At 34.9% G+C, this 15,579-nt stretch overlaps 1 protein-coding gene across 7 annotated transcripts in view; it reads left to right on the top strand.

Annotated features, from left to right (window-relative positions):
* The window catches only part of PCDH17 (protocadherin 17), a 92,957-nt gene that overhangs the window by 58,572 nt on the left and 18,806 nt on the right, over positions 1 to 15,579 (top strand). For 4 of the 7 annotated variants that reach the window (XM_027674267.1, XM_027674269.1, XM_027674266.1 and 1 more), the window contains one exon: positions 6,334 to 6,417. The exons of the other annotated variants lie outside the window; for them this stretch is intronic. In XM_027674267.1, the coding sequence (XP_027530068.1) occupies positions 6,334 to 6,417 (84 nt within the window). The remainder of the gene's footprint in view (positions 1 to 6,333; positions 6,418 to 15,579) is intronic. 7 annotated transcript variants of the gene reach the window in all.

The following is a 15,579-nucleotide window of genomic DNA, read 5'->3' as shown; positions in this document are numbered from 1 at the left end:
GGGCAGACACTGGTATCTTCTCTCTAGTGACCAGTGACAGGACCCGAGGGAATGGGCTGAAATTGTGACAGGGGAGGTTTAGGTTGGATATTAGAAAAAGGTTCTCCAGAGGGTGGTTGGGCACTGGAACAGGCTCCCCAGGGAAGTGGTCATAGCAGCAAGCCTGACAGAGTTCAAGAAGCATTTGGACAATGCTCTCAGGCACATGGTGTGAATCTTGGGGATGGTCCTGTGCAGGGGTAAGAGTTGAACTCAATGATCCTTGTAGGTCCCTTCCAACTCAGCATATTCTGTGACTCTGTGATTCTCTAACTCTCTCAGCCTGTCCTCACAGGAGAGGTGCTCCAGCCCTCTGATGTTTTTTGTGGCTTGGCTCTAAACTGCCTCCAACAGGTTCAAGTCTTTCTTGTGCTAAGTATTCCAGAACTGAATGTAGTACACCAGGTGGAGTCACATGAGAGTATGGTAGTGGGGCAGAATCAGCTCCTTTGACCTGCTGGCCATGCTGCCTTTGATATAGCCCAGGATGCAGTTGGTTTTCCGGGCTGCGAGCACACATTGATGGATCACGTCCACCTTTTCATTTACCAGAAACCCAAAGTCCTTCTCAGCAGGGATGTTCTCAATCCATATATCTCCCAGTCTGTATTGATATTGGGCATTGCCCAACCCACATTCAGGACTTTGCACTTGGCCATGTTGAAGTTCACGAAGTTAACAATTCTTCTTCCTGATTTTTGTCAGTCAAAAAAGAGAGAGAGCTTACTCCAAAAGTATTTGAATCTCTGTGTTAAGAATTTAAACTGAAATTCCCTCGGTAGGAGTCTCTCTTTTTTTTCCACAGAGTAAGTGGAGAGCATAAAAAGGCCAACTTCTTAATTTACATGTCTAAACAATGTAGCCCTCCCAGAACACAGATTATTTTATTCTTTATACTGGTAGAATTTCAGCCCAGGAGGCTAGAGTATAGTGAGTGCATCACAATAACTTTGTGAGTCTTTTAGGACCATTTGCTCTGCTGAACGAGGAAACATTCCTTCATAAGCTGATGTTTTCCAAGTATCTCCCTATTGAAGGTAGCATAATTTTCCTGAGTTAAAGAGAAGTAAACTGTTGGCTGCATGCAAGCTGTTAGCTTTTTAGTCCATATCATGTGAATTATATCACCTAATACATATGATATATGATCTAATCATGATATTTAGATAGGACCTGAAGGTACACTGATCATTATCTTGTTCACAACAAGTGTGGCTCTTAGTTGTGGAGGATAGGTTCTATTATTGCTTATTTCTGACACAGAGGTATAGGACATTCTCCCTAGATCAAGCACGCTAGACAGATCTCATGGTAGACAGTATTTAACAATAGAGAAATAGAGGAGTGTAAGAATAATTAGTCTTATCTTTCTCTCTAGATCAACTGTCAGTGTACTCCAACTCGATGCCATGACCCAAGTCCAGACTTAGTTTTCAAGAACATTAAACTTGCTTAGGGTTTGGTTCTTTCTTTTTTTTTAATTAATTTACAATTTCCTGGACTTATTCAGGATCTACATGATTGAGTAGTTAACGTCAGTTTGGTATAGCTGGTGAATCTCTTAGCATTTATTAAAATATTGGTTTCGCAAAGAAAGTAAACATGACTTATTTGACTGTCTGCTAGAGTTAAGATTGGTACTAGCCACCTTCCAGTGAACATTGCTTGCCTTCCTGAGCTGCAAAGGACATAATTCAGATTTTTTGGATCACCATTTCCTTAAGTTTGAACCTCTTTTTTTTGTGAATAGCTATACTGAAGTTTGGGACTTTTGGTACACATATAGCTTGTGCAATTCCATTATAAACAAGGTATCAATTAACTCCTTTATCTGTTCTTTATTAAAAGATTTGTAAATAGGCACTATTATTTTAAATCATCACCCCTGTTCAGTATATAAATGTATGTTTCATAATATTAAGATCATTGATCTAGAGTTGCACAGAACTGATATTTATAAGACTACAAGTTCAAGCAGCAGATACCAGATAAAACTTTTTTCCTGAGAACTTTGACAACAATGTCAGAAAACTCTAAAGTGATGAAATCTGGAGGTAAGAAAACAAATCAGGTCTCATGAGGTAGAAGGCAATTATCATAGTAGAATAGCACAAATTTTGAAAATAGAAAAGAATATAAATGAAATATCAGAAAACCCAAATTGGGGCTTGTCAGCTTTGTAAATAATATATTTTTAACATCAGGAAAAATTCCCTCCACAAAGATAGGAGGACATTACTTTCTTCTGAGAGCTGTCATGTCTTGGTAGAAGCTTGCAGTGAGCTTGTGTATATGTAATAATTGTATCTTTACTGTTGTACATGAAACATTACTTAACAGCAATTACAAAATCTCTGTTGTTGGTGACAAGTAGGAATAAATCTTGAATTTTATGCAGAGAAAGACAAGGAAAATAAAAGAACAGACAAATAACCTGTGCAAAATACACTTTTCATAGAATCATAGAATGGCTTGAGTTGGAAAGGACCTTAAAAGTCATCCATTTCCAGTACCCTTGCCATGGGCAGGGACACCTTCACCTTTTAATAGACCAGGTTGCTTGGAGCCTCATCCAGCCTCGTCTTGAGCACTTCCAGGGATGGGGCATTCACAAATTCCCTGGGTAACCTGTTCCAGTGCCTCACCACCCTTGCAGTAAGATTTTCTTCCTAATATGTAATATAAACCTACTCTCAGTTTAAAACCATTCCCCCTTGTCCTGTCACTATATGCTCTTGTAAATAATCTGACTCCATCTTTCTTGTACGCTCCATTCAGGTATGATGATGGTGTATAGAAAAACTCTACTATAAACCATAGCACAGATATATCAATCCTATATTAAAGATGTTTTTGTATTTGTATTGAAGATGCTGTTATATTTTTTACTTTTTTCTTTTCTTCCCCCTCACCCCTATAATCTAATAAACTTCACTAAATTTCAGTCTGGATAGATTAATTCCAAGAATCCCAGTTTTCTAGGCACACATGGGTGCACTGTAAGTGTCAACACATGACCTGGCAAGTAGTTCTAAACAGATTTCTAGGGTAATTTAGGGATATGCCAGATGCAAGGTGTCTCAGTTTCTTCTCACATTCTTTAGCTTTTCTTGCCTACTTCCAAACTGCCTCTTCTGCTTTCATTCCTTTGCTGGGAGCAGGTGAGGATGATGTGTAACAATAAGAGTTTTCTGCACCTTCGATAATTTAGAAGTGCAACTATAAAGACAGACTGAAGAACTCCCTTATGGAAATAATACTTTTTTTGCAAAGTAATATTTTCCATTACAAAAGGATTTTTCTGTTTTGTATACACCTATTTATGGCTAACTTGACTGGGGACATTACAAAAGCTATCTGTGTAATCTTTCATTATTAAAGCAGCTTCTAGCATTTGATAGCTGTTTAAAAATATCAGGTGTTTTTTCTTACCTTATGCCAAAAGGGGATTTGAAATTGGAGTTGGGTTTTGGTTGGGTATTTTTTCTGGTTTGGTTTGTTTGGGTTTTTTTTTAATTGGAAAATGATTTTTAAACTTCTGCCTGGGAGGGAAACTAACCATCTTTCAGAGTAACAAAGGAAAATCGAATAATCTCATAATCTGTAACTATCCTACGTGTAATTTTGCCCAAAGAAAAGATACTAATGCTTCAGACTTCTTTAAAATTTATATTTAGTTAAAAAACATTCTTTTATTCATCTTTGTCAAACTTACTTTACTAGCTATGACATCAAGCAATGGCAGAATTTCTCTTCTACTTTAAACCCAGCAGCTTAGAAGTTGCAGTTTTGTGACCCTCTTAAGGAATTTATGTTTCACAGATAAACTAGGAATTTACATGTGTCTTCTGTGCTAATTTTTAACTATTCATCACCTCTTGTGAGATAAGTGAAAGCAGATACTTTTCTTCCAGCAGGAACCATCAGATTGTAAGGTGTCTCATTAATAAAGGGTAGTATCTCATCCATATTACATATAGTATAAAAAATATGTGAGTGCAAATAAAGTTAAAAAAATTCGTGCACCAAGTAGGCTGAAAAAATGTTAAAATCAACATTTTATACACAAAAATGCCAGAAAATATGGAAAATATACAATAGTTTTCTGAAATACCAAGAATGTAGAACTAAATCAGTGACACTATGAAAAAAAATAAAAACCTGCTATCCAGTCATCAGTTTGCAATCAGGAGTTATACATTATTAAACCTGTGGAGAAAACATGCACTCTTATTGGGCTTGCTAGGATTCATGACCCTGAGTTTGGTTCAACTGGTTAAAACTGGTTAAAACTTTGAGCTAATAACACTAACCCACTAATATAGGTTCAATCCCCTGCACGGACCATTCACTTAAGAGTTGGACTCAATGATCCTTGTGGGTCCCTTCCAACTGAGAATATTCTGTGATTCTGTGAAGTCTCATATAAACTCATTCAACATTCAACAAATAATTCCATTTAAGGTATTTATGTGAACTTGAAGATAGAATCCTCTAATTACAATAGGTTGTACGTTCAGTTACACTTACTGTGCTTTGTATGTTTACATGTATCACATAAAATGAAAACCATTCTATTTTTGCATAGCATTGTCTTTTGTAATTTGTATCTTCTTGGTGTGTGTGTTTGTGTGAACTGAAGATCTGCTAGACTTTTAGTACTTTTTCCACAGTTAATCCCAACTTCTTTAAAGATTTCTTTTCCCCAGATGAATTAGAATCCTTTATTTATCTTAATAAGAGTATCCTTTGGAAATTCAGGGGACAACATCATCTTGTACCTGTTTCTGCATGGAGGAACTCTTATATTTTAGTGGACCTTTTGAACATCTGTCAGTATAACATTTTTCCATCTCTTTTAGGCTAAATGTCAAGTGCTAATTACTGAAATAAAGTATTTGTAAAATGAGGTATTTATCGTATGGCCACAACTACTTTTGGGATAGGTTTATGTCAAATAAAAAGAAAATTTTCTTCTGGAAAAAGAAAAGATAGACATATACTGAAAGACTATCAACCTTTATATAGAATATCTTTAAAAGGTCTAGAAGTCTTTCTTGAGTGAGAGTTGGGAGACACTACCTATCTCAGTCAAATTCCTTCAACATTATCTTGACAAACTGTACTCTCCTGTTAAATGTGCTACACATCCAATAAGAGCCTTATGAACATGTGCTTTTTCTAGATTTATTTTCAGGTGCTTCCATATGTTATGAGACCACATTCTAAGATCAGGATAGAAGTGTATACAAACTAAATGAGAAGCCAAAGGAAAAAAAAAGAAAAAGGAAGAAACATCTGCAATATATTAATGGGAAAAAAATGTTTAAACTGCCTGTTATTAACCACTCAACCTGTCTTATGCTGGATTTCTGCATAATTACATTACAGAGGAGGGGGGAAACAGATGTTGAATAAAGATTGAAAATAAGAAAATGAGAGACTTTTTTAGAAAAAAAAGTAATTGTGGTTGCTCTCAGCTAGACATTTTTGGCAAGACTTTTAGACAACAATCTATTTCTCAAATTCATTGCCCATTTCTGGAAGATTAATGTAAAACAAAATACTTCTTTTTAAGTCTGATCAGTTGAACAATTATACAGCTCCAATAATCCCCAAGTCAGTCTTTCAAGAAAGCAGCTGAATATTTCCTCAAGCAGTTTCATAAATTAGATTAAATGAATATGATATCAGGTCAGAAACCCTATAAGCTCTTTTCCAGGGAAGTTGTTGATAGCTTATGTAATTAGCTGTTATTTTCGTCTGTTGCAACTATCCAAATAATCCATACAAGACACATTTTTCTCAATCTTTATGGAATAAATGCCACCAAACTATACTTGTATGTTTTTCTGTGTTTCTCACACTTGTGTCATGCTTTAAAGCAAATTGAACTATAATTTTTAGAGAATATCTTTTGCTTTTTTTTCCTCCACTGAGTTGATATTTTCTGGCACTGACTTTGAATGCATTATGAAATTGCTGTCTGGATAGAGCTACCAGAAAAAGGGAGCTGAAACTACATGTAGTCACTACGCTAAATCATTCGCACACTGCTACACTGTACGGTCCATTTTACCCTGAGTAGATTATTTACTTGAGAGAGAGTTATTCCTGAATACACTCTGCAGTGGCCCTTAGTTAAAAGTATTGTGTGCTTTAATGCAGCTACCATCCTGCAGGATTAAGACAAAATCGGAGGCCATTTTGGAAGAGGGATTCAGATGTGAAATGAATCCTTTCTCCAAAGTTTTAATTTTCTTCTTGTTAACTAAAAATATTTTATTTTTCAAGCATTCCCAACTTTGCTTTCCTTTGCTATCCTCACCCTACATACCATCACAAGTAGACTTCAGTCTGTTGATCTGCTTCTTTCAGGTGAGCAAATACTTCATCTGTTAGCTATCTTCTATTTTGATCCAAAATTTACATGTGAGATTATAAAAATGTGTAGGGTTTGTTTTTCGAAAAGTCACAGCTTAAAAACTCACATATCAGAACTTGATAGAACGCTATTTCTTGAAGACCTTGAAAGTAATTTGATGAAGAAACTGCATATTTGTATTAATCTTGAATTCAAGAGATTTGGACATAAATTTCCTATTAAAAAAATTGTTCAAAATTATATCACTGTCTTATTCTATGCTTTTGTCCTGATAGAGGTTTTAAAAGAAAGCATACCATTTGAAAGAGGTATAGATGTATAAAAAAGACTGTGTGAACCTGTTTTACTTTGGGTATGTGCTGTGTGCATGCACATTTTCTAAATACATTCTTATTACGCATCCTTAGTGTAATTGCAGGTGAATAGCAGTAGCTCACTGCTATAGTATGTTTAAAACTCCAGCTACACCATTACCACCAGTCTCTACAGGAAAGCAGGGTTTACGGGTACCAGTGGTTTGATGGGTCTGTCTGTGGAATCAGAAAATATCTTTCTTATTATTCATTTTTTGCCACAGATAAGCCATAAAATGAAGGCAGCAGATTGATGGAGGTTTAGGTTTTCTGCTCTTGTTTTAAATAGTAGATGTAGAACAGGTTCCTCTATTTTATAGCCTGAAGCTGAGCTGTCAACATAAAAGATGTACGAACTTAATACCTGAGAGCTGGGTAGAAGAACGACTTCCCACTTTTTTTAGAGCAGATTAAACACTGCACAGTATAGCTCATTACTACCTCGTGTAAATTTATTGAAAAGGTCGTTTTTGCTAAAGCATGAAATACTTAGTCTTTTTATTACCTACTTTACTGCAAGACACAAACTTCATCTGAGAATGAAAAAGTTTTTAATTTATAACCTTCCTGTTCATGTTGGGACAAATTCTATACCTGACCAAAACTTTAAAGCTTGAAACAATATTTTTGCTTTTTGCTTGTGTGAGTGCATGTGACTGAGTCCATGTCTCACTTGGTGTCACGAAATGCAGTCAGTATACAATTATGAGTTTATTAAATCTGTACTTCATGAGGGAAAAACACAAAACTCATTAGGATACTCAAATTAAAATAATGAAAGGTGATAACCATTCAGGTTTTGTTCAGATTTGGAAATTAATTCTGTGCCTTATTTTTAGTTCTGGATATTATTTTTTCAATGAAAAAGTAAAATTGTGTCAGCTTCCGAAAACTGTACACCACCTGTCAAAAGAGCATTGATAGAGCATTACATATTTTGCAGAAGGAACAGAGGAAGAGAAACATGAACAGACAAAGAGAAAATCAAGATGAGAAACAAAAGATGGAAGAATAAAAAACAATAAAAGTAATTATTAAATTATATATTTCTTTTAACATATTTAGCAACAGTTTATATATCATTAAAGCAAATATATTTTCAGAAGGCATTTCTCTTGTTTAACACTATAGACAAACATATATTTCTAAAACGAGTTCCTCTAGATGTGCACAGGATAAAAAGTTCTGCTTTTTTCCTTTGAACTCACCTCCTTTTGACTAAAATTCTGAATGTGTGGAACAGCTTCAGGTAGGCCTTAGTTAGAGTCAGTTTTGCACATATTTTAGAATTCATCACATTTCTTTTTTTCTCACAAAAAAGAATTAATTCTTTATTTCAGATTATGGAATTGATTACAGCTGTGTAATTTGGCTATATATTTGTGACAAAACCAATACTGGTAAAACACTCTTCAAGTTAAAAATCTGCTGAAATGCACTCTGTCCAAAGTTCACTGGACAAATAACATTTTTTCACCCAGTTTTGCTTAATATCAGTTATTTAAAAACAAGGCAATCAAACAAAAACATACCTAACAGAGGCGAGCTTAACCAATGTCATTGGAATAAGGTAAGCATGAAGGGATGTGTGACTTAGTGAGGGAAAGAAAATGTTTTATAGAGTGGACTGTAAGATTTTTATGATCACAAATTGTTTTTTGATTTTATTTTGGTTTTAATAGGATTTGCTTTAGGCAAAGCAGGTATTTAGCAGACATTCCCTTTACTGCATGTTTGCCAACATATATTATATATGTACTTTTAATTTTTTGCTTGTGCTTTGAATTCTTCAGAATAACCTATTGATAAATGTTCCATTTTAAAAGGGTTTTTTTTTTCTACTGATGTAGAAAATGACATGCTTAGGCTTGCTAGGTTTAAAGATTGTTGACCTGAAAAGTTATATTAAAGAACTTCCTTTCCTTGTGTGAACTTATCTTGGATGCTACTTAATTAAAACTGTATCCAAATAAGTGATATTTATTGTTGGCTGGAGGTTTATAATACAGTTCATGCTGGAGGATAGAAAGCCTAAACTTGCAATTCTGCTTTAGAGAAACAGTTCTCAGAAGTAGTATTTCCTCAGTTTTTGGCTTTTTCTCCCCCTCTAATATTTATGTTTTGATCTGATAGAAATACATTGGCCTCTTGTGGTTAATTTTTGTCCTGTAATCTCTTGAAACTTCCTTCTTGTCCTTTGCTTCAAGTGCAGGAGTACAGAAACTAGTCTGCTCAATTTTTCCAAGTAGCACTAGATCTTTTTTTCTTATGGAAGGGGCACTTTTTTTTAAGCAAGTTAAATTAGTTTCTTCTTGACTGGTGTAGGATGATGTCGTTTTCATTAATCATGTGTGAGTGTGTTGTTGTGTGATATAACACAGCTGGGCACAACAAGCTGGAGCGTGTCTTCCAAGAAATTTCAAAACTGCTTTCTTGGAAACTGCTGTGAAAGAAATATCATATTTTTGTAGCAAGAGTGATTAATCAAAATAAGGCTTTCCCAAACACAGTAACAAAAAGAAATCAATTAGATGCCATTTCTGCAGCTCTGCTCATAATCACTGACAGAATTCTTTGTGAAATGTCTTATTACAGAAGACTATATTTAGGGTAGGGAACCAGTATTTTCAACTATTTCTGCCAAAAGATGATAACCTACATCTATATTTAGACATTTGGAATGCAATTTTGATCCATATTCATACACCTAATTAGCAAAGACATTCAGATCAACTATAAATATCTACATAAGCATGCACATGACGTTGACTTTCTTCAGTAGGACTCCGTATACTATAATGGGAAGTTAGACACCTATCTTGCATATGGACACCTTCCTTGGAGGCATGAAAGTATCAGAGTTTGGGGCTGTGTCCCTCTTGCATTCCTTGGTGAGCTGTAAATGTATGTACCTGTCTGTGTAAACAACACAGAGCAGTAGTGTACGTTGAGTGGAAGTGTCTTGAGTTATTTCAGTGTCAGAATCAACCTGATCATATTCATAAATGTTTTGATGAGGATAAGCTGCTTCTCAATAAGCAGTCATTTACACATATTTTACATTGCTTTGGTCAGAAAGCGATATTTGAAAAACTTAGCCAATAATTAGTTTATGGTAGCATTATTGATCTCCTAAGTGCCTCCCAGATATTCAACAGAAAAAGAACATGATGTAAGAAGATCAGTCTTTCAGCTAATCTTGAAAGTTATGGAAAGAAAAACTTGATTTTCCAGGTAAATTTTCAGGTTTTTTTTAGAAATAATTCCATGAAGTGTCTGCCTGTTTCCCTGATTACCCATAGCTTCTGAATCAGAATTTATCCAAGGATGCAGGACTCAAAAGTAAGTTTCCACAAATCTTATGGATATAGACAGCTCTAATAGACTATATGTGTTCAATACAAGTTAAAAACTGATGTCACAAATTATTAGACACTGAAGACTTGACTGAAGAGAGTCATTAACAATGCCTCAGTTACTTAGAAAGCTTCGAGTAGACTATGCCTTCCAAGACATTTTAGTCAATAATAACACAAAAAAATTCAGAAAATAAGCTCTAATTACTTCCATTGCTCATGCCACTATGTGTTATTGTAACCATGTTATCTTTTTAGGCAATGCAACAGAAACAACTCTAGTGAACAGAACTAAGCACAGGGAGACTAACAGCTCCTTTGAGTAGCTAAAGGAGGACAAAACTTTCATGAATAGCAATATTAGTGGAAAAAAAGATCACAGAATCAGGGAATCGTAACATAGCTTGAGTTGGAAGGGACCTTAAAGATCATGTATTTCCCACTCCCCTGACATGGCAAGGTACACCTTTCACTATATCAGGTTGTTTAGAGGTCCATCCAACCTGGGTTCCATCCTTCCTTAATGGAAGGCCGGTGAATGGGCAAAAATATTCAAAGTTTTGAAAAAGTTTAGTTTTCCTTTGGTGATAAGTGTAAAGTCAAAAAGTGTAATTGTCAGTGAAATGACACTCCAAAAATCAGGTACAAGAAAACTGACTTCTGAGGACCTTGGAAGGTTAGCAAGACATTTGATTTGAAAATACCAAAAGAATATACATGAATTTATTAAGGGGGCAGTTGTCTTTTTTATTTTCCCTTCTCATGAAAAGGGAAAAATTCTATTTAGAGGAATAAATTAGAAACAATTAATAGTGCCTCAGCTGCTCCTGATCTGCTCCCAGGTCCAGTTTACTAAGCAATTCTGCATACCTCTAGGAGGTCTCCATAAGACAAGGGACAATGCAAACAACACAGCATGTATTGAGAATGCTACAGATTTTTTGCTTTTTGTATAAGCTCTTGGTTCTCGGTATAATTATTAATTACTCACAATTATCACCAGTTTCATTCATGGGACAGGATATACTTCCATCATAGAACAAGATTATAACATATGTCCTTTCTGATGCCTTACAGTATCTTGTTAAATTATTTTCTATTTGTGATTCTTTATCTGCTTTTAGTCAAATACTTCTAAAGCTGCTTGGTAAGAGGAAAGCATTTTAACATATGTCCTTGCACTCTGGGATGAATGCATTATGGATATAGAATTGTATTCACACTTCTTACAATCACCTCTTTTCACCTCTTCATGCAGTGAACACCTCCAGCTTGTTGTCACTGCACTTGATTGCAGTGGTTTACAGGGGCAAAGCTAGTCTTGTATCTTTTGTTCTGCCATGCAAGTCTTGCAAGCTCTACTCTCATACTTTCCATTTTAACATGTTTTTTTCTACTTTTATAATTATTTTTATAATTTTTTTTATAATTGTTAATAGGATAATTAACCACTTGTCATACATTTGTTGACAAGCATATGACAATGTATTTTAAACATACCTAATATAGATTCAACAATATCCACGTGAATATTAATGTTTATGTACTTATATTAAAGTGTTCTCTTACAAAATGTCAGTGAAACACAATAAATCACCTTTGTCCTGTAATTTTGCCTGACTCACATACTCCCAATCCACTAGTCTGTTTTGCCAAGATCTGTTCTACAATTCCACATGAATAGGTACATCAAAGAGATATAATTAGAAAATAAAAATAAATTGTCAAATAATTATCTTGCAAAATTTTGGGAAAGGTTGAATTTTCACAGATGAAATTTCTGTCTAGGTTAATACTAGCTTTTCTATCACTATTGTATGTCCAAGTTCATGCAGATGATGCATTCATCTTTGATTTTAATCTCGTATGGTCTCACTGAAAATGAGGAAAGTCATATATGCTTTCTGAAAGCCTTTAAAAAGTGAAAGATTAGAATTTAGTTGAGCAACAAATGTGATAAAACTTACCCTAGTGAGCACCCGGCAGACCTGAAGACATTGAAAGAGGACACATAATAGATGTTTTAAAATATTTTTTTCTTTTTTCCTGTCCCAAACACTTAAAATTTCATTTTGGTGGGTAGAGAGAGCATTTAGATAGGCAAAAGAAATCTTAAATTCAGGTGCATTTTAACCACTGGGCTATTTCTACATTTTAAGATAATCACATGGAATGATTTAAGGATTTTATCTATATTAAAAATCTGTTCTCAGAAGGCTTTATATTCCCCATTGCAGCCTTTGATAATTCAATTAGTCTCTCAAAAATTTGGGAGTAGCTGATAAATTCACTTTAATGTTAAATCAAGTACCCCAGCAGGTTTCTCTAATATCATTGCTTCCCAAGGAGCTTAGCTCTAGAGGTGATACCTCCCCAACACAGCTTTCTGCAAGGAATATGTAGGCCTTTGGAACAGATTAAAAGAACTGTCTATACCAACATAGCTTCTCACTATAATAAAGTTACTTCAGACAGTGACAGCAATCTCATTCACTTGGATGCCTGTCCATCCAGTTTAATTTATTTTAATTGGCAGCCTTAGATCACTCCATGGAACATATTCCTTGAATATGATGAATTATCCCAGGAACAGAGAATGTCATTACACAAGATGACTTTAACCCTTCCCTTTAAATATTGCCTTTTGGGATTCCCAAATCCTATTGGCAGACACTGTTGAATAATAAGTAGGAGAGGATTAGCTAGATCTTCATTGAGTCTGTCTTTGGAGAATGCTAACAATAAAGCCAGTTTTGTTTTTCTACTTCTAGGAAATTAACAAAAAATACATTAGATGTGAAAGATGAACAACAGGATTCAGTGTGGTAAATAGATGCATGTCCCTGCAGAAATCAGATAGCAAAGCAGAGAGAAAAAGCCTAACAAGAAAAAACTGCTTACTACTCAAAAAGAGGTGGCTTTAAAAGGCAGATTGTCATTGACCTTCTGTGCTGGATTACAGTTTTGCTAGAAGAAAGACTTGAATTCTAGATGTATTCATCCATGTCATCAAAGATGCATGTTGTCATCATAGCTAGAGCAGGCTAAGTGGGACACTGAAAGCTTACAGAAAATGCTGCATTTTACTCTCCAAAGCTAGAAAATACAAAATGTGACTGAAATACACATATCTTTCTCTGTATGAAATATTTTTTTTGGCATTTTTATCCCGCTTTGATTTCCTCTTTGAAATTTAATAGGCAGTTATATTCCAGAACAACATTTGCTGATTGTTTTATAAAGCAGATTCTCACAGTAAGCAAAATAAATATATTACTTTAGATGTGATTTTTTCAAAGAAAGATTGCAAACAAATTAATTTCTACTGAATTAGTCATAGGAAACTTTAGGGAAAATGGTTTACATAAACATTTAGTTTTAATATATGATCTCTTTTGGTTTTTTGTCTTGAAAATCATACTTACATAAGAACTTCTTCTTATATAGAGTGGTTAACCTAATAAAGAACTGCTCTAATAAAGAATCACTAGTTTTGTATTTTATTCTTTTTAATATGATTATTTTCCTTTTATTAGCCCTTAGCTATCAAAAAAAGGATGGTCTAAACCTGAAAATATCTACCCTGATATGTATTGTATCCCACTATATGTTGTGAATATTAGCCTTACTACTCTGTCCAGTGATGGCTCTGAAATACCTCTTGAAGTTGGGCAGGTACAATGAACTGCAGATGAAAATGTTGGAGATAGTTTATAACATCAAGCTGGAACTGAATGTATTTGTTTATCATGTAGACCAGTAGGCTGCAGTGGCTAAATGTAGCTGTGATAAAATATCATGAGATCATTTGATAATGCATATGCACTCTACAGGATTTACTTTGGTTTTCCACTTGATTATGTTTAAAGAAAAAAACCTGCTAAATAAGTATGTCAGCTTCTCAGAGGACTGTGACTGATGTTTTATGAACAGAGTTGTTGACAGTTGTTAACAGTTGTTTATCATCATAGTCTGACTCTCTGAGAAATACCAGTTCAACATTGTTGAATCAAAAATCAGATGCCAAATTTTAACTGAGAATTTATTTAAAAAAGGAATATTTGTGTTGATTTTGAAAGCAACAGATTTAATGAATGGAAGAGCTCAGTCCTACTCAACCTTTTAAATAAGAATTTTGAGATCAGAATTGTCTCTGAGAATGGAATTGGTGACTGGTGGGAATTCCAAGTATGCCACTCCATATCAATAAATTTGCAATGTGTCCCGTACCCTGTTCTGTTTAAGGTTCACTAGATCTGTGAGCCAATAGAACCTGGGCTGCAAAAGCAACGTATGTTTGGACAGAAGTGTTGGCAAAAAGACTTTTGGCTGTCATCTGTCTCTGTCCCCAAATTCCTGCAGAAGACAGGATGGTTGGTCAAGCTGGCAATGTGCCAACTTGCTCTCTAGACAAAACGTAGTTCATCAGCTGATCTGGACTTCTCTTCCTAAATTTCTGGAATAAAAATAAAATAAAATGCCACTGCACACGATGTCACACATCCTGCTTTTGTAATGGTGGAAGCATGCATACATTAGCAAAGCCACTCTCTGCTATGGTTCTCACATGAAACTTAGATGGCATCAAAGCTGCAGCTGCAAGAAGGGTGTGGATCAGTTACAATTTTCCTCAATGAAGAACATTAGGTCCCAATCCTTCAGGTATTCAAAATGCAGCACTTTGTCACAAGTTTTAATTCTGTAAAAGAAAGTAGTAACTTGGTATAAACATGATAGTATAGTGTTAGGGAAAAAGAAAGTTGTTTGCTTTTGCCAGAAAATAGCTCAGTGGAAAAATACCATGAAACTTGATCTGACCAGATACTGAATGAATATTCTGTGGATATCCCAGAAGTTATATGTGCATGTAATCACTTAATTATTAGTTTGGAAAGGGAAAATATTCCTACCCCTGGAAGGACAATGTGCATTAGAGCAAATCGTGGAAAAGGGAACTTATGATTCTAAGTTATATACCTCAACCCCATCTACATTCATTGTTGAATGAAATTACTCTTTGTCTCATAGCTGCTACTAGGTATCTCATGAAACTAGTATTCAGCATATGAATCTACATCCTGTGGGCTTTTATTTAGTCCCTTGATTGACAAGAACTCTTCCTTAAACAGGAGATTATATGGAAGCTTTCTCTGGTTTGCTTCCCTGTTGCATGATAATAATAAATCTTTAATAGGAGGGGTGAAAATCCTATGACCTCTCTTCCTGCTCACCAGGTTTTAATGCGCATAGTAGGAGGAAGTCAGGCTCTTGAGAAGATCTCAGCTGTAGGAATAGCTTTACTCTGAATCCTAAGTAGACTTAGGGAGGGACAGTTGCCTTAGGAAAGATTGTGCTTGCTATAGTGTTGCTCAAAGAAATAAGTCAGTAAAAGAAGCACCTCGAGGATATTTTGTCTTTGCTATCATGAATAATGTCAGATATCAAA

The sequence above is a fragment of the Neopelma chrysocephalum genome, unplaced genomic scaffold (genome assembly GCF_003984885.1).
Source record: "Neopelma chrysocephalum unplaced genomic scaffold, ASM398488v2 Primary Assembly neopelma1_25, whole genome shotgun sequence".
Taxonomy (NCBI): domain Eukaryota; kingdom Metazoa; phylum Chordata; class Aves; order Passeriformes; family Pipridae; genus Neopelma; species Neopelma chrysocephalum.
This window is presented reverse-complemented; position numbering and strand designations above follow the sequence as displayed.